At 49.2% G+C, this 24,920-nt stretch overlaps 3 protein-coding genes, 1 long non-coding RNA gene and 1 other non-coding gene across 5 annotated transcripts; 4 read left to right on the forward strand and 1 right to left on the reverse strand.

The window, feature by feature from the left end:
* Window positions 1-6,541: 6,541 nt before the first annotated feature.
* LOC120712219 (probable serine/threonine-protein kinase PIX13) lies at window positions 6,542-10,922 on the reverse strand. The gene is made up of 5 exons (XM_039997947.1): window positions 10,483-10,922; window positions 10,002-10,396; window positions 9,359-9,506; window positions 7,494-7,642; window positions 6,542-7,420 (listed from the first exon to the last, which is right to left on the reverse strand). Exons 1-5 carry the CDS (start codon window positions 10,565-10,567, stop codon window positions 6,806-6,808), a joined length of 1,392 nt encoding a protein of 463 aa, XP_039853881.1. The 5' UTR covers window positions 10,568-10,922; the 3' UTR covers window positions 6,542-6,805.
* A 900-nt stretch (window positions 10,923-11,822) lies between these two features.
* Window positions 11,823-14,097, forward strand: LOC120712220. The gene is made up of 4 exons (XR_005690775.1): window positions 11,823-11,988; window positions 12,879-13,019; window positions 13,462-13,541; window positions 13,643-14,097. It is a non-coding gene; the product is annotated as an uncharacterized LOC120712220 (long non-coding RNA).
* A 1,228-nt stretch (window positions 14,098-15,325) lies between these two features.
* Window positions 15,326-16,935, forward strand: LOC120712221 (HMG1/2-like protein). The gene is made up of 7 exons (XM_039997966.1): window positions 15,326-15,496; window positions 15,614-15,703; window positions 15,838-15,895; window positions 15,990-16,034; window positions 16,252-16,329; window positions 16,419-16,514; window positions 16,625-16,935. Exons 1-7 carry the CDS (start codon window positions 15,456-15,458, stop codon window positions 16,643-16,645), a joined length of 429 nt encoding a protein of 142 aa, XP_039853900.1. The 5' UTR covers window positions 15,326-15,455; the 3' UTR covers window positions 16,646-16,935.
* Window positions 16,936-18,177: 1,242 nt separating this feature from the next.
* TRNAT-CGU lies at window positions 18,178-18,249 on the forward strand. Its single transcript has one exon. It is a non-coding gene; the product is annotated as a tRNA-Thr (tRNA).
* Window positions 18,250-21,576: 3,327 nt separating this feature from the next.
* On the forward strand, window positions 21,577-23,517 carry LOC120712225 (amino acid transporter AVT3B-like). Its single transcript, XM_039997973.1, has one exon. It carries the CDS (start codon window positions 21,860-21,862, stop codon window positions 23,135-23,137), a length of 1,278 nt encoding a protein of 425 aa, XP_039853907.1. The 5' UTR covers window positions 21,577-21,859; the 3' UTR covers window positions 23,138-23,517.
* The last annotated feature ends 1,403 nt before the right edge of the window (window positions 23,518-24,920 follow it).

Here is a 24,920-nt window from a genome sequence, read left to right on the forward strand (position 1 = left end):
CTTGTGATGTATGATTTTTCTTGAATGTTCTAGTTATGGTGCATGATAAATAAATTACTCCAAAATTTGTAGAAGAAGATTTTGGTAAGTGGTTTAATCAAAATACCAATAAAAATATAATATACTTTCTTTTCATTATCCTCTAATCACCCGTTGATATAGCCTCGTAATGCATGCTCTCATATTATCTTAGGTATAGTTATCTCCATAATAATTCCAAAAACCTTTGCCCGCTATACTATGGTAACCGAAGATGCATCACTGATGGAGCACGCTATTACTTTTGAACACTACATTTGGCTTGCTATCAACGGGCATGCATCTCAAACATCAATTTTCAAGTTGCTTTGTTCTACATCTCACATCATCGCTCCATAATGGTTGTATCATCTATCGTGCCTTCTTCTCTTATAAATATTTTTAGCTCTCGGTCATCATCAAATGACAATATTACATAGGAAAACATCACTATCTCAGTTTTTCTTGGTGTCGCTAGTGATGATCGTCATGCTTTGGTAATAGAGACAATGCAATCCATGTTAGAGCAATCATCAACTTGGTGATAGGGCTAATATTATGTCGTGACTATGATATAGATGCACCACCATGCAGTCATCGCTATGCTTCTAATTCTGTTAGGCTAATTATCTATGTGTTTTTCATGTTTAGAGACTCTCATCCGCTCATCATTCTCCATATCAAAATCACTTCTTAGCAACTTTTCTATCTTTCAATTATGTAGAATATGCTACTATTCGGCTAAGGTTCTTCGTGGCTAACTCATAAATTTTTTCTTTTTTAGTTAATATGGTAATTTTTAAATCGTCTTGACGAATGTGATGGGTTCTTTTAACACTTTGTTTAAAATTCATATACAAATTAACTACTAAGTTTATTCATTGAAATTCTAAATTTAGCTATTTATTAATTAATTGAACATGAAATGTTTGAGAACTTGTAGTCCCGTTTATAATTCAAATTTAGGATTTATTATTTGCATTTGACCTAAACTATTTATTTAGTGATTCTTAATCATTATACAAACTAACTACTAATTGTTTTCTATATTTTAATTCTTGCACTTATATATTTATTAGTTATATTCGATAAGGACCCTTTGGTGGACTGCTAATTTTCTTATATATTTAATTTTAAATTTAGCGATTTTGCTAATAGTAACTCTTTTATATCAAGTGCTAATGCTAATAATTCTAATTTTATTATTTTTATAATTATGACTTTATATATTTAATAATTGTATCCAACATGAACTCTTTGGTTAATTCCTAATTTCCTTATATTCTTCTAATTTCGAATTTATAGCCACAGGTAGCTAGTTTTTTATTGAATTATTTTTGTATTTTTACCTTAATAGAAAAGATGTATTTGCTATTTTATTTACCTATCTTTCGCCCTCGTTTAATATTACATGTACCTTTCTATGTATAGAAGTTTATATCAATCCTTTATTTCTATACCACGTTTGCATATTTTAATACTTTAATATGCAAAATATCAATTTGAGAATCATATTTAATATTGGGTCATGTTGAATAGATGTTTGACCTCGATTTGTACCTTGCAATATTTTATTATTCTTTAGCAAAAAGATCTCAAACCTAGTTGTTAGAATACCTAAGTAGCTTCTAGTAGACTTAGGTCTAGCTTATTGTGGAAGCAAATTAAAAATAATCATGGATAAAATATTTAGAAAAAGGTTGGGCCTCTTTGCTGGCTTCGGTCAAAACATATTATTTTTTTATTCATTTTCACTTGTACATACAAAACTTATATACATGCTATATTACTATATATCTATATATTAATTTTTATTCAGTGAAACCTATTGGTATTTTCCCCATTTATGTAGATTTATTTATTTATTTTTAGCCAACCTGACTGATTGCATAATTGGTCAACTTCATACTTTTGTCAGCTCGGCGATGTATTGTTCCAGACATGTCTTCGCGGTTGTTTCTAACTCTTTTCTTTTGACTTCTATTTCCAAGAGCTATTTTGATTGATTTCTCCATCTTCCGCTTTTTTTCTCCACACATTTGAAATCAATTAGTGTATTTCACATCCGATGCACCTAACGGAGTAGTTCCCTGTTTAGTTCGACTCACTTGCTGAGTTTAGATTGTGTTCTTGCTATTTTTTCCTAAGCGAAGAGGAGAAACAACACCAACTGGATTGGATTATTTTGTTGTAGACTATCAACTTAGGGCTAGTTTGGCAGGACTTCGGCTATGGCTGAAACGACTCCGGTTGTAGCTCCGTTGATGGAGCAACTTCTCTAATGGAGATGGAGCTTGAAAAACGTTTGGTAAAACTACTTCTATTTTTTTCATGAATACATGTGAAAGGATCGATGGACCAAGAGGGGGGTGAATTGGGCCTTTTTCAATTTCTAAAACACAATTAAGCAACCTTAACCTATGCAATGCTAGTAAGGCACCAATTCACCAACCGGATAACTAAGCTACCTACACAAGCTATGAGAGATAAAACGAGAAGTAAAGCCTAGCAAGGTAGAGCTAAGTTATGATCTCTAAGTCAAGCACATGAATAAATTGCATGAAAGAAAATGCTTGAATAAAGAGAGTGGACAAGAGACGACCGGATTTTTTCCCGTGGTATCGATGTGTTGGCACACACCCCTAATCCACGTTGTGACACTCACAAAGAGTCTTGTCACCTCCCAAGTCACCGAGACGAGGGCGCTCACTAAGAGTCTCCGTTCACCATCCCGGCATGGTGGAGATCAAGCCACGTACAATCTTCTTCTCCGGGCTCCCACAATCCTTGGCAAGCTCCGCGAGAAACACCTCGATCACCAAGATCGCCTAGGTGATGCCAATCACCAAGAGTCACAAGCTAAGGCCTTCACTTGAGCAAGAACCGATCACCGAGAACGGATGCACACAAGTTTCTCTCTACTCAAGTCCTTAATCTTGCTTCTTGATTGATTGAATGAACAAGTATGTGAAAGATGAAGCTCAAGGTGGCTCTTGACTATAGTATGAGTGTATGGATGTTGCCTGGTGTCAAGAGTGGCAAAATGACCCATTGGAGGGGTATATATAGGCAGCTCACACGAATAGAGCCGTTGGAGAAAAACTGCCAGAAAACTGCGTAGCGCCGGTTAATCCGACGATCCTCCAATAGCCAGCGTCGGTTTAACCGATGAATGTAAACTGCCCCTTCTGAAAACTAGCCGTTACAACTTGGGCAGATTAACCGACGTATCATCGGTTTAACCGGTGAGTGTAGTTGTCCACTGATCAACTGAAAAACCAAGTCTCTGGACAACTGCACCGACGTTAACTCAAAACCATCATCGGTTTAACTGGTGAGTACAACTTCAGAAATCCCTGGAAAAACCATCTCACTGGTCAATTGCACCGACGTCTCAATTCAAACATCGTCGGTTTAACCGGTGTATAGAACCTTGAAATACCCTGGAAAAACCAACTCTGGACTAATGCACCGACGTTCAATTCAAACACGTTGGTTTAACCGGTGTATTGACTTGTACAGACTCTGCTGACTTCGTTTAACCGACGTATAGAAAGATGTGAGCGTCGGTTAAACCGGTGTTAAAGACTTTTTCTGATTTTGCCTTTTCTGATTTGAGTCTTGAATGAAATCCAAATATTCTTGAGATATAAGTTGAAAGCCACTTATTTGAACTTCTAGGAACCTGAGTGACCATAGTGTGCATCCATTTTTGATTGACCATATCCATGCTCAAGTTACTTGGCCTTAACCCCTCTTAATAGTGCGATCACTACAAAACTATAAAACCTATACTAACCTAAGTGTCCTTCTCAACCTTGTGACACTTAGGACTAGAAAGATCCTTAGTCTTGACATATATTAGAGTTGAAAACCGAAATCGCCTTTTTGGATAATGAAATTTAGGGGCCTCTTTTGACATATGACCAAATGAGCGATAATGATCTGTTAAGCTGCACAAACTCATTAGTCACAATAATGATTGTCATTAATCACTGAAACATACCTTGAGGGCCTAGATGCTTACAACATGGAAGATGTTAAATATGCAAAGTGCTCCTAGCTTATGATTCCGTACAAATAAATTTTATTATTCTCCTAAAATTTATAATATGATTTTATAATAAAAGAATTTTATATGAAGTAACATAGTAGTAATATAATAATAGAATAAGCCAAAAATTTATCTTTTCTTTTCCCCTCACTTTTGTCATTTTTTCTATCTTTCTTTTCTCTTCTCTCTTTTTCTAGTTTTTTATCCGATCTACTTTGCTCCTTCTTTATCTTTTCCCCACACAAGTTATGTATAGATTATGGAATATGTAATATTTTAAAATACGGTATAAGTCAAGACACTAATGGAAATATGGATTCTTATGCGAACTTTGTATTTGCTACGGGCTCTGTTTTGGTAATACGGACTTTGGGTAATTTAGAATATTGCATCTTCATTGAATTCAACATGAACTCTTCTAGTTAGTTTAGACCACGTTGTGTCTCCTTTAACACTATTACATTTGATAATAGATAAGTAATTAATTATTATACTTAGAAAGGTTATTTTTTTCTTCATATTAATGGAAATTAACGCTTTGCCTACGCATCAAGAATATCACACGTGTGTATGGTTCGGCGTGGCGCATGGAGGGTATCGTGCTTTCGTCTATTATGGATACGGGCTCAACCACATTGGTGCCTTGCTATTCGTAATGCGCGCTGCTAGCTTCTTGCTATTTGAATAGTTCAACATATAGTTTTGCGCATTCCACAGCATCAGAGAACAAACCCGCTGAATGCCTAGGTTGAAATAATTTAATATGGTGCAGATCGATATATGTAGGGCGAATATTTGAACCACAATTCCATAGGCCCCAGTACTGGCATATACAAGTCGTGCCTCTTATTTTTGTCGAATTGCTAATCAGGCTGATCAGTTTCTGTACGCATAGCAAATAAAACAAATTAGGTTGTGTTTAGATGCTGAAAAAATTTAGACGAAATTCACTGTAGCAATTTTCAACCGAAAGTAGAAGGACTAAACATGATCTAATTATAAAATTAATTACATAGATGGACGGGTAATCGCGAGACAAATCTATTAAGCCTAATTAATCTTTCATTAGAGGTTGTTTACTGTAGCACAATATTAACTAATCATAGTCTAATTAGACTTAAAAGATTCATCTCACAATTACACTCGGGGTTATGGAATGAGTTTTATTAGTTATCCACATTTAATACTTCTAATTAGTTGTCAAACATTCGAAATTACTGCAGGTCCTAATTTTTTTTGGAATCTAAACATAGCTTTAGGATGGAAGCTGCAGCACTCAAATCGAGCTCCTCATCCACGGGGTCGAGTTGTTTCCTGCCTAAACCAAGTTTTCATGACTCAATTTAATTACTTCTTGTCCAAATTGATTTTTCTCATCTGCGGATTGCGGTTTAGCCAACCGTCCAACCCTATCGAGATCTTGTTCTTTATTGGATTGAACTTCTTTTCATCAATAATTATGTTGCTAATTCTTGAATTTATTTGCTTGCATCTATCTAGACCGGGTGTCTCATTATCTAAAATTGAGCATGCATCTATTTAATAATGTGAGCAACGTAGAGGACAGGATGCATGGAGGTGCTGTACGTGTGTGATTAGGGAAGGGAAACATAGAATCCATGTCCATGTTATCGTATTCGGCATGAACTCTTTGGTCATGTTATATTTTTTTTAAATTCGAAAATAGTTATTTTCTAATTATATTTGATATGGACTCTTGAGTTGATCTAGACCGTTAGATCTTCATAAAACCCAACGGTGCAAATCTTCTCTTTTTTAAATTAACGTGGGAATAACGTGGGAATTTCTAAACTCTCTCGGCGAACGTGGTAGCTTCTTTCGACTTCTTTTAACCTTCTCTTATTAATATAATAGATAGATAGATAGATAGATAGATAGATAAATGTGTTAGCCATATGCCATCATACGAATTATGCTTCTGGATACGCAGTTGGATATTTTGGTCGATATTCAGGCAAACATATATGCAGGACGTGGTTACGAAGACGGTGTTGCGCGTCTGTCTGGGCGAGCTGCACGTTGCTGGTGGTCTCGTTTGTTGGCGGCGCTTCTTGTGTGCCGTGTGCGTGCGGCCCGCATCGGCGACGGGCTTTGCCCGCCCCTTGCTCCAGACGATCGTTCGCTGCTCCCGGCCCGCCCGTCGTCATCTAGCTCCAGACCGTGCGCTCGTGCTGGCATAGCTGCTCGCAGAGCTCGGAGCCGTGCATGCATGTGCCCGGGTGTGGCACGTCACACGCGCCAAACGCGGTGCTTGTCGCCTGTCTGCTGGTCGTGCTCCAGACCGTGCGCTCGTGCTGACTGCCGGCCGTCACCTGTCACACGCGCCAAACGTGGTGCTTGTCCTGCAAGCGGCGTGCGCGGCACGAGTAGGAGGAGGAAGACGGCGTGTCCGTCGTCGTCAGGCGGAGACGTGAGAGAGTGACCCAGTCCTATTTTCGTCGTGGCATGAGTTTTTTCTCCGATTAGAAGTGTGGCAGGCTATAGCTATATATGACCATGAAGCATGAACCAAACATCGGTTAAAAACCTATCAAACTTGCATAAGCGAAAGTGTATTCAGTACACGATCCAACAATCGACAAAAATGCACTCGGTTTCATTCGAAAAGGGTATTATTGGTTGATCATCATTAGCCGCAATCGCAAACGATCTGCAATAAGCTCAGCTCCTGTTCATGATGGAACACTGTACACCACCAATATCAGACTCGCGCTACCCAACTCTAGGAGATGGAGATGGGTGAGCGCCGCCGCGGGCGCCAGCCGGGCCGGCCCAGTCCGAGGTCGACCCCGACGACCCGGGCCGCAGGGCGGCGCGCCCGCTCCGCGCCGCCGCGGGGCGCGGGGACGCCGAGCCATCCAGCCTCGCCGCCATCGCCGCGGCGGCGGCCCTGGTGGACATGGCCTCGACCTCCTCGAGCACCGCGACGACCTCCCGCATGGAGGGGCGGTTCTTGTGGTCGGCGGCGAGGCACCGCAGCGCGAGCTGGGCCGCGCGCTGCGCGCCCCGCGACGAGTACTGGCCCTCGAGGCGCGGGTCGAGCAGCCGCGGCAGCTTCCTGCGGTCCGCCAGGAAGGGCTTGGCCCAGTCCACCAGGCTGTGCTGCGCCGCGGGGCGGTCCGTGTCCAGCGCGCGCAGGCCCGTCAGGATCTCCAGCAGCACCACGCCGAAGCCGTACACGTCGCTCTTCACGTACAGGTGGCCCGTCGCCACGTACTCCGGCGCGGCGTAGCCGTAGGTGCCCATGACGCGGGTGGTGACGTGGCTGCTCCCGCCGGCGGGGCCGTCCTTGGCGAGGCCGAAGTCGGAGAGCTTGGCGTTGAAGTGCTGGGTGAGAAGGGAGTTAGTAGAGTTGGATAGAGGGCAACGCGCGAGGCAAGCGGCAGCGCGGCGTGCGTACCGTGTCGAGGAGGATGTTGGAGGCCTTGAAGTCCCTGTAGATGACGTGCTTCTCCGACGAGTGCAGGAAGGCCAGCCCGCGGGCGGCGCCGATGGCGATGCGCAGCCGGAGGCTCCACGGCAGCGGCGGCTGCACGGCGGCTCCGCCCTCTGGTTGATGATGCACAGGAAAACGAAGGAGTTATCTTTGGTGCACCGACAAATTTTGAATTTGACCTCTGAACAATCAACAACAATCCGGCGGCTAGCGTGCGCAGACAAAATGCGACCGACCGACCGTCCATGTGCCCACAGCACAAAGATCTTGTTTTGTTCCCATCGTGATCGCCATCTATGATCGAACTACTGTACTAGTACTGTATATACTATACGCCGTGGAGCAGGGGCGCTGGGAGCAACCGGCTGTCCGCAGAATGCCACGTGCCCCCCTCCCCCGGAGAGAGACGCGCGACGCAGGCCGTGGTTTTGCCGCACTGCCTTCACTCGCCTTCTGGTGGGGCCCAGCGGGGAGTCGGAAGCTACCGCCGTCGCCGCCGCTCCCGAGCTCAAGCAACACCGCCAGTGGAGGGAGCCTGGGAGGGGGCGGACGGAGGTTGCACGCCGGCGCGAGGCCGAGGAGAGCAGGGGCGCCTCCGCCCCGCAGGCCCGCCCCGCGTCCACCGCGCTTTCACCCCGCGTCCGCTGCGCCTCCACCCTGCCGGCCCGCCGCGCGTTCGCCGCGTACTGCGTCCGCCGAGGTCCCCGCCCCCTTCCCCCTCCCGCTCCTGGGGGTGCCCCGCGCGGCGAGGGCGAGCGAGAAGACGCGCGGCGGCAGGTGAAGGACGCCGCCGGGAAGGGAGGAGACGCGTGCGCCGACTGCGACTGCGGACCCTGCCCCGGCGGTGTCTTCTCCATAACGAACGCCGCGGCCGCGCCGCCGGGGATGGGGGTGGCGGCGCGCGGATCTGGAGGGTGGTGAGGAGGGCGGGCGAGAAGATGCGCGGCGACGGGGTGAAGGGCGCCGGAGCCCCCCTTCTCACCGCAACGCCTTCTTCGCCACGCGCCGCAAGCCACACCTCCGCCGCGCACCGCCGCTCCTGTGCGCCGCCGCCCTCCTCGCCATGGCCCGCCTCGCCTCGCGCCACCCCTCCGCCTCTCCGCGGCCCGGCTCGCCGCACGCCACTGCCGCGCGCCGGTCCGCTGCCGCCGCGGGAGCGCTGTGCCACTCCCTGCCGCTCCAGACCACGCGGACCCGCGCCCGCCCACCCGCCATGGCCGCCGCGCCTGCTCTGCTCTGCTTCCAAGCCGCCAGCACCCGCTAGCCAAATTTGTCCACTAATCCTCCATGGATTTCAAATCCCCCGCAATGGAAGCTCTCCTCCATCCTAGCTTCCTCCACCACCGCTCAGACCCAAGCCTTGATCCCCAGCTCGCCGGGAATCAGAGATTTTCTGGCCGCCGGCCATCGGTGAGGCCCAAGATCCACCTCCACGTCGCCGGCTAACCTCAGCCTCCCTCCGCTCGAGGTAGGTACAAAATCCGAAGCCCCATAGCTCCCTGTCCCATGCTCGCTTTGCATCCGCACGTTTGCCAGTGTTCTCGCCGGAACGCCGCCATGCCGCCGCTCCGACCCGCCTGTGCCGCCGCGGGAGCGCTGTGCGCCGCCCTGCGCAGAGCCGTTGGGTGCGCTGCCCTCCTCCGGGGCCGTTGGCCGCGGGCCCGCCTAGTCGAACCACCAGCCGGCCGAGCGCTAGAGAAAATGGCGGCGCCGCCATAGTGCCGGCGATGGCCAACGACCTGGGCACTGATGCAGATGGGCCACTTCCAGATGGGCGCGGCGTAGCGCGCTGCTGACCTAGTACTACATTATGATCCAGGTCAACTTACTCCGTGGTTCGCTTCTGAAGAGGTGGTTCTCCAGGCTGCCATTGGCCATGTACTCGTACACAAGCAGGAGCTCCTTGTCCTCCCAGCAGTAACCCAGCAGCCTCACCAGATTGGGGTGCGAAAGCCTCCCCAGGAAATTCACCTCCGACTGCACCACCAATCACATTTATTTATTTTTCCAATGATGGGTTTTAAACGATAAAATCACCATGCAAGCACATGAGCAGAAAATAAACAAACCAAACGTGCCCATCACTCACTAAGCACGCATCATTGCAATCTGACATTTCCGTGTGGATCTCAGTCTCAACCACCAATGTTGTCTGCACGAATTACTTGTCGCGAGTGGCGTAGCAGAATTTGCTAGCAATTTGAGGGGAGTAAAAAAAAAAAGAAGAGGAACGCAGATAGCTGTTGAGAAGTATGCCCTGTTGGAAAAAGAAACTTTGGGGGCATGTGAGCACGATGTAAGCGTCTGGAAACAAGGACTGCAATGCCACGACCTATGCTTCGCGGATAAGAGTTTGATGATGGCTAAAGTCTACACCTAACCAATGTTCAGTTCATCAGAAAATGTGTGCAGAGTTGCAGACATCCAGAAGGTTCAGAGGACAACTACGGCTTGACCAGGACGCGTTCTCACCTGCCATTCCTGCACGCCCTGCAAGCTCTCGGGGTTGAGCTTCTTCACGGCGACGGGCATGCTGCCGGCGCCGTCGTTCCGCGCGGGGCCCAGGGTCCGCTCGTCCACCCAGCCCTTGTGCACGCGCCCGAACCCGCCCTCGCCGAGCACGCTGTCCGCCTTGAAGTTCCGGGTGGCCGCCCTGAGCTCCGCGAACGTGAACACCCGGAGGTTGGGCGCCTCCAGGATCCTCCCGTCCAGACCTGCAGCCTCGCCGCCCCCGCCAGCAGGGCGCGGCTTGCCGCCGGCGCCCCCTGTGCTGGTCGTGGGCGCGCCGCCAGGCGGCGACCTACCTGGCATCGTCCCGGGGCTCACTGCGGCGTTGGACGCGGCCATGACGCGCTTCGCCATTGCCACTGCGAGGATAAACACCATGAGCACGAAGCGCGGCGTCGATCGGCCACGAGAGAGGAAACGGCGCGTTGACACGAACGAATGTTACCTTGCGGGTGCGCGTGGTGGGCATGGGCCATTGCCTTGACGGCGCCCACCTCGGGCGCGTCGGAGCCGAAGCAACAGTTACCCATGGCCGGAGGGCAAGCTTAGCGGCGCTGCCTGCCTCGGAATCTCCGATCCCGTGCCCTCTCGATCGTCTTCCTGCAGCAGGTGGCTCGGTTTATATGTACTGACTCGTCTCGGCCGCCGTGCTCATCCAGGCGCGCTCCAGCTATTGCTTCGCTCCTCTGTTCGGCAGCCGAATAACAAAGCAGAGAAAAATGGCCCGGCCGCGGCCGTGGAGAGTGGAACGGAGACCGGAGGGAGGGGGAGGGACAAGCTGTAGGGGCCTGCGCGTTAGGGAAGTGGGGGGATCATGCGCTCATGGCCCGGGTGTTACTCGGCACCCGTGCAGCTGGCTAGAGCACAAGCCGCGTATCCGTATCCCGGTCCATGGACAGGACGAGCGCATGTTAGCTTCAGAACGGCTGCAAACTACGGGGAGGGAAGTCACTCTCTCGTCTTTCCAATCTGCCGTTTCTCCTGCGTCATTCACATTAGGATGGCCAATGGAACTCAACGCGCGGTCATCTCTAAATACGATTCCTGCAACAAAAGAAGGCCAACCAATGTGGCCACGTCGTCCGTTTTTTCCCGACCGTTGGATCAGACGTGCGCACGGTTCAGATCGGGCGAATCCCGGCCATTTTGCAAAAAAGTCCTCGGACTTCACAGAAATCAACCCGCGGTCCTTCTCTCTCTTCCTCTTTCCCCTTCTCCTCCTCAACATCATCGCCGCCGCCGCCGCCGCCTCGCGAGCCCGCCGGCCTCCGCCCTTCGCCTCCCTCCTCGAGCTACGCCCCACCGCTCGAGCCTTCGACTAGCCGCGACGTCCTGGCGCCTCGCGAGCCCGTCATCGCGCCCTCCACCTGCCGCTCCCGGCTCGCCCAGCGGACTGCTGGCTCGCTCTGCTCCTCTTCCGAGCGGCGCCCCAGTGCGCAGAGGCAGAAATCGGGGCGTGCGCAGCTAGCCAGGCGTTGGCCCCAGGCCTGCGCGCGGCCAGGCCGAGGCCACGGCGCGGTGGCTCACGCGAGCTGGCGGAGGCCGACCACCGAACAGCCGCGCCGATCCGACGGGCCTCCCTCGGCCGCGCGGCCCGGCGTTGCTCCTCAGCCTGGCATCGCCTGGGCCGTGCTCTTGCGCCGCCGGCAGCTGCCGTGTCTGGACGCGGCTCGCCCTCCACTTGGCCGCCTCTCTGCCGCGCTCTGCTCTATGCCTGCCGCACGGTCCGCTGCCCTCTGCCGCCTGCCTGCCGGCGGCCACCGACCTGCGCTCGCCCGACGCGTTGCCGCTGCTGCCGGCGACGCGACGCAATAAGCAGGCGTTGGCAAGTTGTGCCTGCTGCTGCAGTTCACCGACAAGCGCTTCCAGTCTATCCACGACCTCAGTCCTCACCATCGGCGTCGAGTTCGGGGCGCGGATGACCACCATCGAGCTCCAGATTTGGGACACGGTGCGTATGCCTCCCTTTCTCTCCGCCCTCTGTTGCTACTTTCCTTCGTTCGTTGGTAGCAGCAGCCGCCTCCTCACGCCATGTCTTCACTGCCGTGGGGAAGAAATTGAGCATCGCTGCCACCATAAAGAAGGCAAGCACTCAGCGCCCCCCACATGCTCGACCAAATGCTTACAAGGTTCAGCTCTGTTAAGTATAAAACCGAGTTCAAATAGAACAAGTAGTTATGTCAAATATAGAAATACATGTGGTCCGAAGATTATAACAAAACGGTTGTCGTGTGATTTGTTAACCAACTGCAGGACCATCAATGAGGGGAACCCAGCACAAGTCACGAGAAAAAAGAAATGATCTAACAAAATGGGGCATTCATCTGCTGCATGATTTCCAGGGATGAATAATGATTAGTGGCAAAAACAGTGTGTGAGAAAAGGAGAGAATGAAACCTGCTGCATCTCTTCGTCTGGATCACTCATTGGTTCAACCCATGCAACTGTTACATTTAGACATCTGCCAAAAATACCTTGACTTAAAAGCTTTCTGTATGACTATATCTAGCTCCTTCAACTGGTTGTGCATCACGTTTGAATGCTCCTTGATGTGGATCTGTAGCAGTTTAGTCCTTCCTTCTCTATGTGTTTGCTGTGTTTGACAAAGGATCATACTCTGATCTACAACTCATTTGTATATCAAAGTGGATTGGTCTAGCAACTGTAGAAGTAGGACCTAGGTAGCAGGATTAACTTCTAGCTTACCTCCTGGAAGTTTGCTTTCCTGTCAGTTGATGCTAACTTATATTTCTTTACTGTAGACTGCATCTAAAAACTGATTGCTTCTTGGTGTGATAATATGTGAATGATTATTTTTGCCTATGCCATTTTGTATTTCAGGCTATCATCCCATCGTCATGACAGGCCAAACAAGGATGATGATGAATTGGAGAGTATGAAGAATGACAAGGACACTAAAGCTCACCTGGACAACGCTTGTCTTTGCACCTCAGCCTTGCTGGCAGCCAAGTCTATGATCTGGTACTGCTGGTACCTTCCTGAGCTCATGATATGAGTTGTTTTCAACAATACACATATCACATATTTGATAGTTAATATTTCACATTTCTGCTAGAGATTGTTCTACTACTCCTAGGATATATCCTACCATTTCTGCTTGCCTGGTTAATCATGTACTTGACCGGTCGAGTATGATCGCAAACTGGTATTTAGGATGTCCAATTGCTGTGGCATAATTTTCTTCCATGATGAAAACCTTGCGGCTTGCTGAGCTCTAAAGTTGCAATATAATGGATATTCCTTGTTCTTTGTCAGTCGCCCCCACGCTGGTGAAATTCGTGTTAGCTAAACATTCTCACATTAGGCCAATTTTCAGTTCGAGCTACTGTTATATGAAATGGCCACGTGACCACATGGATCATCGATCCGATCTGATGCGATTATCTTTTAACATTACAAGCAGGCCAAGAATCATTCAGATCCATAACTAGATCATACTACAGAGGGCGGCGTTGGTGCTCTTTTGGTCTACGATATCACCAGGTAATTACATCCCAAAGTTTGCTTGGGCAGTCTTTTTATGCTCACCTGAATCATGCTAATAGTACCATTGGAATCCATGTTGGATTGATTCCACAAGGAAGACTTTCAATCACCTCGTGAGCTGTCCGGAGGATGTGAGGCAGCACGCCAACGCCAACATGATGATAATGCTGATTGGGAACAAATGTGATCTGTCTCACAGGCGTGCAATGAGCTACGACGAAGGCGTGCAGTTTGCAAACGAACATGGCCTGATCTTCATGGAGGCATCTGCAAAAACCACACAGAACATCGAGGAGGTCATGCTTGGTTCTGGTGTGTTGGACATATGTGCAGTTAAGAACATTCAAAATTTTCTCATCTGGATATTTAAACGAAGGCATTTGTTAAGACTGCTGCAGCATTCTACAAGAAAATTTCATTACTTTTCCTCTGCTTAGTAAAAAACATAATGAGCCCCTTCGATGTTACTTTAAGCATCATTTACGCATATACTCATGTACCTTCTGACTTATGTTCCATGTTTACTACATACGGATTGAAATCTTACGAGGTCCATCGAAGCATAAGTCTCTACTTCCTATCTTGTACAAAGCTCATCATCTTTTCCTAAGAGCCTTTATATATGGAAAGGTTGGAGTAATGATAACCAAACATAGAAGCTGGAATCTAAAGACCTTACACTCATTTAGTTTCTATAATTAATGCCACCAACATATATATTGCACATATTTGTCAAGATACAAGCATTCATGAGATATTTCTATAATTGGAATTACTTTACAAAGCTTCATTTGTCTCATGTTCGTATATGATATCAGTAATTTTTTCATGCAATGAATCCTATCACAAATATAATATTTCTCTATTTCAATCATTTGATCTATTCCATCATACATATGGTTAAGATTTCTGAATCACTCTGCTTGAAGTCAGATGTTGTGGTCTACTCTGAATGATGACACCCTGGAGAATCATGCTTGCTGTTCAATACTCTTAAATATACCAAGCATGGTTGTAACACCTGAAATTGCCCTATCAAAAATCATGCAATCAGTAAAGATAAAAGATTAGAAATGATGAGAGCAGTCTGAAAATCTAAAACAATAAATATTCTATGCACGAACTAAAACCCGCATCAACTACAAACATATGATGCGAAATACAGCCTACACACTGGCATACGCGACAACGCCGCAACCATTTCTAGTGTTCTCGGAAACTGTCACCCCGGGCACGGCTTGTAGCTGAAGCATGTCCTCTAGTATTCCTGGCCATGGCTAGTAGTAAGTACATGGCGCTGGACGAAGAATGTTGAATAACAAAGTTATGAAGAATTGGTGGTAACTTTCAATGCAATTTTTGCACACATATATGAAAAAAAAAGAATTGGTGATGTAAGCTACAAAAGATAACGCATATATGAAAAAATAAGGGAGTTTTTGTTTCCACAGTTCTCAATTTCTCATCCATCCACTCACAAATCTTTTTTTACATGAAAATTTATGCAAATCTTGCAGATGATATGACAGAATAAATGAATAATGCAAATCCTCACAGGAAAAAAAGAACAATTTCAAATGTCAGTTCAGCCCTTTTTCTACGTCAATGTAAGCAACACTAACTGGCGGCCCATTAACGCGTGAACACAGCAGCACACGGCCCGCTTCTCTTTCTTCGACGTTCACGAACTCACACGATCCTCCGAATCAACCACGCGTCGCGGATGCCGCACCCTCCCGGTCGCGGTCGCTGTCGCTGCTTTTCCCCGTTCACGCACAGTCGCACACCCACGCGGCCGCGCGCACCCCACAAAAGGCAAACCCAACCACCAGCCCACCACCCTCCTCCGCCTCCGCTCCCCGATTCGAAAGCCACCGTCCTGCCCCCCGCAAAACCCTAGCTCCAGCCACCATGAAGGGCAAGGCCGACACCTCGAAGAAGGGCGACGGCAGGTAGGATCTCCGCGCTGGCGCCGGTCTCGGTGCCGGAACGAGGGTTTCCCGTTTCCTTTCTGATGGCGGGGCGGTGGCGGTGCTCCTGCTCACGCTTCTGTTTGGTGGTGGTTGCAGGCTCAAGGCCGGCGGCGGCGCCGGAAAGCGGAAGAAGGCCGCCGCCAGCGGCAAGCCGAAGCGCCCGCCCTCCGCCTTCTTCGTCTTCATGTGAGTTCTCGCTCCCTCGCCGAGTCATTGCTCACTCAGATCTCCAGATCTGTTATCTGTTTCTCTTGGAGGTTTTGCGGATTCCCCCCCCCCCCCCTCTGTTTAGCGTGTTTTGACGTGTGTTTGCGCTGCAGGTCTGAATTCAGGCAGCAGTACAATGCACAGCACCCTGACAACAAGAGCGTCGCCGCCGTGAGTTCTACCTTGCACTCTGCTCTCCCCTGCTGTTATTTTGTTCTGCTTATTTGCAGATGTCTTATTTGCTCGTGACGCTGTATTATATTAGGTGAGCAAAGCAGCAGGGGGAAAGTGGCGTTCAATGTCAGACGAAGTGAGTAGATCTCTCGAATATGAGCAACCTTTTTGTTTTGGTTTTAGATCTGTTGTGCATTTAGTTAGAGAAAGTAGAGGTCGAGTTAGACCTGAATAGTAGACTTAAGCGCCCATATTAGGTTTCAAAAGTATTCAGCACTGTATCTCGGAAGCCTAGCTCTTATATTAGGGGCTAATGTGTATGTTGTTTTGTTTCTGGAACAAACTATCATTAGGAGAAGCAACCATACGTGGACCAAGCTGGGCAGAAGAAGCAGGACTATGAGAAGACTAAAGCCAACTTTGATAAGAAGGTAACTTTTGAATTTTGGAGCATGTTCAATTATTCTTTTTGTTTGTTTGTTATTATGCCATAAATAATTTGAGTTTTCATCTTCCTTAGGAGAGCACAAGCTCAAAGAAGGCTAAGACTCAGGATGACGAGGGTTCTGACAAATCGAAGTCTGAGGTTGATGATGAGGATGGCAGCAGTGATGAGGTATAGAAAATTAAGAAGTTTTATGGATAATATGTGTGTTCAGTGCTAATGATATTTGCCTATTCAGCGATTCTAATGAATATTTATTCTGTTTCATTTTGTGTCTGCAGGAAAACGATGAAGATGAGTAAATAGCGTCTCCATTGTCGTGAGGTAGCAAATGGAGTGTTAGGTCCCCGATTAGCTTACTTGTTTGCTATCTTTAATATTAAGTTGTTTGGAACAGGTGTGTATGAAGGGGATCTATCAGACTTGTGTTTCATGAGGTTGTTAGTTTAGTGCATTAGCAAAGAAAAAGCTGAATGCTGTTAGCTGTTCTGTTGCTTTTCTTTTGCTAACCACTTGTGGCTCAACTTGCTGGTACCTGTTTCATTCACCAATCTAATGACTAGTCAGTTATTAGCTTGATGGTTTGGTTTTATATGTTTCTTTGATGTGTGGTACGTGCCCTGCATTGTTGAAGCGATCTATTGTACCATATGCTGTGGATCTCTGTTTGCGGCTCATTCCATTTATTAGTCTGTTTGCTACTGGACCTCTCTATGTGAGTTATTTGTTGACATTTCTGTAGCAATTTTGTTGATATCTGTGGTGGAAATTCTGTTGCCCTTATTGACATAATTTAGGCCCTGTCTGTTTACAAGCAATATTATATAATCTAGCTTATAGGTGATTATATAATCTAGCTTATAGGTGATGGATTACATAATCTGGGTTATTATAAACTTATGAGAGAAATAATCTTGATTATTTGAGATCTAGTTTACTATAATCTGAAATAAGCATGTTTTCAGCAGCTTATGGATTGCTATAATTTGGAGGTGTAGATTATAATCCGATGAATAAGCTGGAGTGTTTGTTTCCTTCTGAGATTATTTTTGAAATTTTTAGCTTGATTATATAAGCTGGAGTGCTTGTTACTGTTCTTCATGTACTGCTGGAAGTGGATTTGCGTTTGCATGGATGCATCGGCTGGTTACCCATCTCTGTAAACTGTAATATAAATGGAATGCAGGCTACACTTTTTGCAACATCGTGTTCTGCAGGGCCATCTGATACCACCTCGACGGGTTGCATATGCATCCAGTAAATGCCTAGCGTTACTATTATTGGCTTTTGTTACCAAGGCTCGTCATGGCCAGCACAAGGCTGTGTCGATCATGATCGAGTTGTAGTTCAGTGTAGGGATTAGCGCGTAACGATAGAGTTGCTGAACAACTGTCTGGTATCCCACCAATTGCCGCTACAGGGATTTTGCACAAGCTGCATACGAAGCGCATTTCAGTCCAGTGCCTTGCATCGACAAGCAAACATTATAGAGGACTTTAGCAGTGTACCTTGACTCATGGCACATGCAAATACAACCTGCAATCATGAAGTCCTGTATCAAGTCATGAGCCTCGATGCGGTAAACTAAACAAAAAACACACCTGAATCCTGATCGCTATAGACTGCTTGGGTTGGCGTACACCTGTCCTAGCCAGGTGATGCACGGATGCTTGGTCGGGCGAGACACAAGAGGCTGAGTATCGGAGTATGCTTCATCATCAAATGCCATATCAATCGGTTTCATTCGGCAAACAGCTGTGCACTAGCGCAGTTGTCTGGCTTAGGTGAAGTCTGAAGGTCCATCAAAGCATTTGTAGAGAACGCGAATCAGTTGGCTTCCGTAGCATAGTGGCAGTGCGTTCGCTTCGTAAGCGAAAGGTCGCGAGTTCGATCCTCGCCGGGAGCTTTCTGTATTTTTATTTAAATAAATTTCGATTTTAAGTTGACTGCTTCTCTCTCTCTCTCTCTCTCTCTCTCTCTCTCTCTCTCTCTTTTGAAGCTGACTGCTACAGATCTTTTCCTCTCTTTTTTTTGAGGCAAAACTGCTATAAAATCTTGACCGTCTGATGGTGTTACTCGGTTACATGTAGCATCCTTAACTGACACTCCCGTAATCTGATCCCTTTCACCGATTGATCGAGTAGCATACAACTTGACTATTCACATTGGGGTGGATCAACTGGCCAACATCTAAATACTAGTATCCCGTACACTCGTAGTAATGGTAAAATAAGTGACCACACTTCAAAGTCAAGAAGGCCAACTTGGCTACTGCAACTTCCTGTAGTCGCTAGACGCCATCTCATATTTTTTTGATCTTATACGGGGATAAGATAACTACCGGCGACCGACCGCATGTCCCGAAGGCGTCGCTGTCATGCTCGTGCTGGCAAACTTTTGCCGTGACCTCTTGCACCTTCCGTTCCGTTTGGTCGACGACCGATGTGGACGGCAGTCCATACGGCCGGCGAGCCGGCCTGATATCAGCATCAGATAAAACCAGCTAGCAGCCTAGCACCAGTCAGCAAGCGTAGCCTCCTCGAACGAGGAAGAGAGCCGACATGCATCCCTGTTTTTGGTCCATAGCTTCTTCCTGTTCATGGTGATCTCACATCTCAGCCTCGTGCTCCTCTCTCCAAACTGGCACCAGCGAGAGATGTACCTCCAAAGTCCAAATCTGATCGTTATCGGAGCCAAACTCGTTGCGTTAACCGAACACGATGGTGATTTGGGCGGGATCAGGACGAGCGAGCGGACATTGTTAGCGCTTTGATTGGATCTGGATGCGATTTAAAAAGAGCATGCCCCATGTGCGTGAAATACCAGCCGTACACGCGTGTTGTGGGCGCACGGGACGGCGCGGCGTTCTCTTCCTTAAACATATTTTTGCCGTGAAGGCGTGAGATATTTCTCCGCAGCCTAGAAGTGACAGTAAAATGGTGTCGCTGTCATGGTTCGGAATGTCTAATGTTACTGCAAAATGAGATTAAAAACAAAAGATCGTGCAAGAATGGGCCATACCAGTGCATTGCGTGCGTGAGACATCCGAGTATCATACCGTGACTCGAATGCTCAGCTGGCCTTTGTTAGGTTCTATCTATGTGGGATTCTGCACTGGATCATGTTCTAGGTACAAATCGGGTATTGGAGTATAAGTTCTGAGTAGATAAATAAGAGTTCATGGCCCTAGACTAGTACAAAAGAAAAGAGGGAGAGAGGAGGACGCAGACCGTCGGTCGGCGGCGGAGCGGACGAGCTGGTGCCGGCGGGTGCCATCGCGTCAATCGAGTCGAGGATGGAGGCGAGCAAGTCGGGGTCGGCGAGGTGCGCGTCCGGCGGTGAGGGAGAGCAGTGTTTCGGCGACGGCAGTGTTCGGCGCGGGTAGCGGTACCTCTCCGGCCTCCACCAGCACTGCCCAGGGATGGAGGTCGTCGTGGTGGCGGCGCGAGGTCCTGGCGGTGCTTCCCATCGGCCGAGCACTGCCCTAGATCGGTAGGATTTGTGGGGAGGACTAGTGGCTGCGGCGAATGTTTTTTTCTCGTGCCCGGCACCCTCCCCTTCTTTATATAGCACCGGCGACGGGGGCCCACCAGTCACAAACGGACTAGGCGCCCCGATCAGGCGCGGTCAAGGGGTCCGACCCGATCTCTGGATCGGGCCAGAGATCAATCCCAACAGCCTTCTCCTTTCGAACCTTTTCAAATCTTTTTAATTTTTTAAAAAAATGTCTATCCCTCATTTGAGTGAAATATCACTCCTCCTCACTCGATGTTTTGGACCATTAGATTAAAATTCAATGGCTCTCCTTCATCTTCTACCTCCAACCGGCGCCCACCCCGCCTCCACCCCTCCGGCGCGCGGCCGCGCGCGCCAGAGCTCCGGCGCAGCCATAGCCTACCCGCGCCGGCCGCCGCGCCGACCCGGCCTGCCGCCGCCTCCCACCGCCACCTGGCGCCGCCGGCTCCCGCCACCGCCTTGAGCCACCGACGCCCCCGCCCCGGCCCCGCCCAACCGCCTTCCTCCGCCGCCGGCCTCGCCGCTCCCGCGCCCACCACCACCGCCGGGCCGGTCTGCCACCGCCGGCCCTCCTTCTAAGGCCGGTGGTGAGCACCCCCAGTAACTCGGAACCCTAACCCGAACCCTAACCTCGCCGGAGTTGCTCGCCGGAGTTGGAGAAGAAGGTGTAGATGAGGAAGAAAAAAATTCGAGTGAAAAGAGCCTCCAAATCACTCGAGTGAGATTTAGCTTTCCCGTGCCGAATACGTGCGTTCGAGTGGTGCCATCCAAGTTCTGCAACACCATCGTGTTGCCGTTGCATATTCAATTCAACTTCCATCGAACGACTTGGTGGGAAGATAAGCCGTAAGCGCATCCTCGTTGCTTGATGCTCCTCAGGTGGAGACGCCGATTACAAAAACGCATTATCATACGCTTTTCGTACATATCGACATTAAACAGGGGATCTAAATGAGAAAGTGGACTAAACAAGGACGCGTGGACTCCTGCATGCAACTAATGATGCGTGTAGCCATCGGCGGATGCAGTAAATTATTGTAGAGGGATCGAGCTCCTTCTTCTTTCTTTATCTCTCCATTTTTTATGCTTTGCTTTCTTCTTTTCTCTCATTGTCCTTCTCATTGTCCATTGGTACAGTAGCTCTAGAGGGCTCCAGCCCCCGCAGCCCCCTTTGGATCCGCTCGAAACATGGCAAGAATATGTAAGGGCGATTTGTATTGGTAAACATTTGCATTGACTTTGTTAGAGACCCTTAGCACAACAACAACAGTGTGATGTCACAGTAGCATTTGGTTTCTCTGCTTTTGTTAAAGTATCCAATTTGAGAGGAAAAAAATATCTCATCTCAAACCAGAAAGGTTAAAGAAAAAAAGCGCATATCCAGTGTGGTCACTCTATCCTTTTTCTCCGTGAGGGTGCAACTAGGATCCGAGAATCCCACAAAATTCCCGGAAAAAATTGGGAGAAAACCCAGTGAAAAAAAAAACAAAAAAAAATGTCAGCCGTGCGGCAACATGTACGGTTTCACACGATGACACGTTGCGGCGGGCCCGGGGAAAACGCTGCCGCCGCAACGGCCACTGGGCACCAGCCATACACCGACGCACGGCTCCATGTGGGCCCAACGGCGCAGAAAGTCCAAGACGCGCCCATGGACCAGGTCCATGATATTTTCGCCCCGGAATGGGTCGGCCCGCTCTACAAAATAGGCCGGCCACGCGCGTGCGATGAGCCCCCCCAAACACAGCAGCAGCAGCACGGCCGTCGTCCTCCGTTTCCTCCTCTCCTCGCCGCAGTGCCGCACCTGGGGGCAGCCCGCGAGCCATTCTCTCCTCCTCGATCCCCCTCGTCGCGGGATCGCCGGATCTCTCTCGCACACCGCGGCCGGAGAAGAGGAGGAGAGGGGCAGTCTTGTTCATCGGATCGGCGTGCCTGTGTTGTCTGTGGTTTCGATTTCCCTTTTTTCTTTTCAGGGTCAATAGGATTTGGGGGCGGTCGCCATGGGATTCGGGATGGGGAATGACGGGGCGAGCTCGTCGTCGTCGCGGCTGGACCCCGCGCCGCTCCTGCCGCACCACGGCAGCGCGGGCGGCGAGATCGGCCTGTCGTCGCAGCCCAAGACGTTCGCCAACGTCTTCATCGCGGTGGTCGGCGCCGGCGTGCTGGGGCTGCCGTACACCTTCTCGCACACCGGGTGGGCGGCGGGGTCGCTGCTGCTCTTCGCCGTCGCCGTGCTCACCTTCTACTGCATGATGCTGCTCGTGGCCTGCCGCCGCCGCCTCGCCGACGAGCGCCCGAAGATCGCCTCGTTCGGGGACCTCGGGGACGCCGTGTTCGGCGCGCACGGGCGGTTCGCCGTCGACGTCATGCTGGTGCTCAGCCAAGCGAGCTTCTGCATCGGGTACCTCATCTTCATCTCCAACACCATGGCGCACCTCTACCCGATATTCGCGCCGTCGTCCTCCGCCCTCCTCTCCCCCAAGGCGCTCTTCATCTGGGCGATGCTGCCGTTCCAGCTCGGGCTCAATTCCATTAAGACGCTCACGCTGCTCGCGCCGCTCAGCATCTTCGCCGACGTCGTCGACCTCGGCGCCATGGGGGTTGTCCTTGGCCAGGACGTCGCCGCCTGGCTCGCCATGCCCCCACCCGTGGTCGCGTTCGGCGGCCCGGCCGCGCTCCTCTACGGGCTCGGCGTCTCCGTGTACGCGTTCGAGGGAGTCGGCATGGTGCTGCCGCTGGAGGCGGAGGCGGCGAACAAGAGGAAGTTCGGCGTCACGCTCGGGCTGTCCATGGCGTTCATCGCCGTCATGTACGGGCTGTTCGGCGTGATGGGGTACGTCGCGTTCGGCGACGCCACGCGGGACATCATCACCACCAACCTCGGCGCCGGGTGGCTGTCGGCCGCCGTGCAGCTGGGGCTCTGCATCAACCTCTTCTTCACGATGCCAGTGATGATGAACCCCGTGTACGAGGTCGCCGAGCGCCTCCTCCACGGCAAGCGCTACTGCTGGTGGCTCCGCTGGCTGCTCGTCGTCGTCGTCGGGCTCGCCGCCATGTACGTGCCCAACTTCACCGACTTCCTGGCGCTCGTCGGAAGCAGCGTCTGCGTCCTCCTCGGGTTCGTGCTGCCGGCCTCGTTCCACCTCAAGGTGTTCGGCGCCGAGATGGCCTGGCCCGGGGTGCTCTCCGACGCCCTCCTGGTCGTGCTCGGCCTCGCGCTCGCCGTGTTCGGGACGTACACGTCGCTGCTGCAAATCTTCCACTCGTCCAGCGCTTGATCTCCCCACCATGGCACCATTTGCTATGTGCCGAGTAAATTCATACTCTGGCGGATTAGTTTCAGGTGTTGGTCGCGCCTCTGTTCAGAGAAGTGGAACAGGGGAGGAACGGCCGCCCGTCTCAGGTGATTTGGGCGTGGATTTGCATCAGTCGTCGCGTTCTTCCAGGGCAGATTACGTTTCAGATGTTGTTCGTGATTGGGTTGTATAGCATGGTAACTAGATCTGTCTGCTTTTGCCTTGGCAGATTTCAGTTACTCCAGGTAGCAATGTACTACGAATGTTTGCGTCCTAGATGACCCTCCTGCTGTGCATGATGGATTCGATGAAAGGGCAACATTTTTAGGTCGTGGAAGCTATCTGTTTGTTTTAGTGTCACATATGCTGTTGCTTTGCAGTGCTCATGCCGTCTTGTGAATTACCACTTCGGCAGATCGAGAACTGGGACGAGTCCGAGACAGTACGTACTAGTACTACAATATTAGTAGCCGTCAAAGTATACTCTTCTAAGTTTCTCGTTTTTTTAATTGGAGGCCAATGTAGCCAAGCAATTGGGACGAACCGTATCTGACCACTTGTCAAGGTACATATACTCCTTAATTTCAGTACCCGAGCAATTGCATATTTTATTACTCGTACGTTTAGTACTCTCTATGCTTGCGTATGTTGTTTGTTCTAAGCAAGCGAACACAATGCAGTACTGAAAACAATTTCAACTCGACCTGCCTCTCTCTTTCGTACCCAAAGTTGAAAGTTCAGAGAATTCTACTCTTAGCACTAGGTTCGATTCAGCTAACTCGTATCTACTGTTATTATAGCACGAGACATTTCGGAGGCAAAGTACACCAAGCTACGGCAAAAGACTTGTGCCTTCCTTCTCACCAAGCAAGCATATAGAAACATCACTGGCCCAGAAGAAAACAGATCAATGGGCCATGGCACATTAGCTGAAAGGTCCGTTCTTATCTTCCTTGGGTGTTGCCCATCAGTCCATCACTCTGCTTATCGCCTCTCCGAGCCATATATTTAGCGGAACACTCCAAGATGTTACTGTCACCACTGACCAGATAAGGTTCACGCAGTTGAAACGGCCTTTGTAGAGCCGAGGCGCCGCTTTTGTCAAGCATCTCGACATCCGCTAGGCCGGTCAGCCTAACATATTCAACACAAGAATCGCTCGTCGCGACTTCATTTCTCTTTCGGGGTTGGGCTGGTTTGGCTTTGGCCCTTTTACATGATGATCCGTCGCTATCTTCCTGATGTAGATGCGTCTCTGCTTTCGGGATCAGGTGAACGAGATGATTATGTTCCAATGGCTCTAAAAATCTTATCGCTTGCACGATCGGTTGGGCACACACCGCTACTCACTTTTTCAGATGAGTGTTTTTTGTCTTTTTTTTTTTTGGAAGAGGAGCAGCCTAGGTTTGGCCAAATTTCAGGCACCACCTCACTGCATTTGGGCCCAGAAGACCAACCGAAATCGGTTTCGAGGCATTGTTTTGCCAAGAGCAAGTTTTCATTGGAGATGCAATGTTTCTTTTTCTCGAAAACGTAGGAGAGTCACGCTAATTTGTATTGAGAAGAAGAAAATAGAGTTTAGTTGCACATCGTGGAGCATCACATGCTCACGCTAAGTTGACATGAGGTTGTAATTACGCTGAAACAAAAACAACCAACAGGAGATGCAATGTTTAAGTGTATGTGTTCCGTAACTGCAAGTCTATGGTGTATTTCGTCATGTAAACTTTTTATTCAGGTGTCAACATTCAGTAGCAAGCTCAAG

Source organism: Panicum virgatum, chromosome 1K (genome assembly GCF_016808335.1).
Source record: "Panicum virgatum strain AP13 chromosome 1K, P.virgatum_v5, whole genome shotgun sequence".
Taxonomy (NCBI): Eukaryota; Viridiplantae; Streptophyta; class Magnoliopsida; order Poales; family Poaceae; genus Panicum; species Panicum virgatum.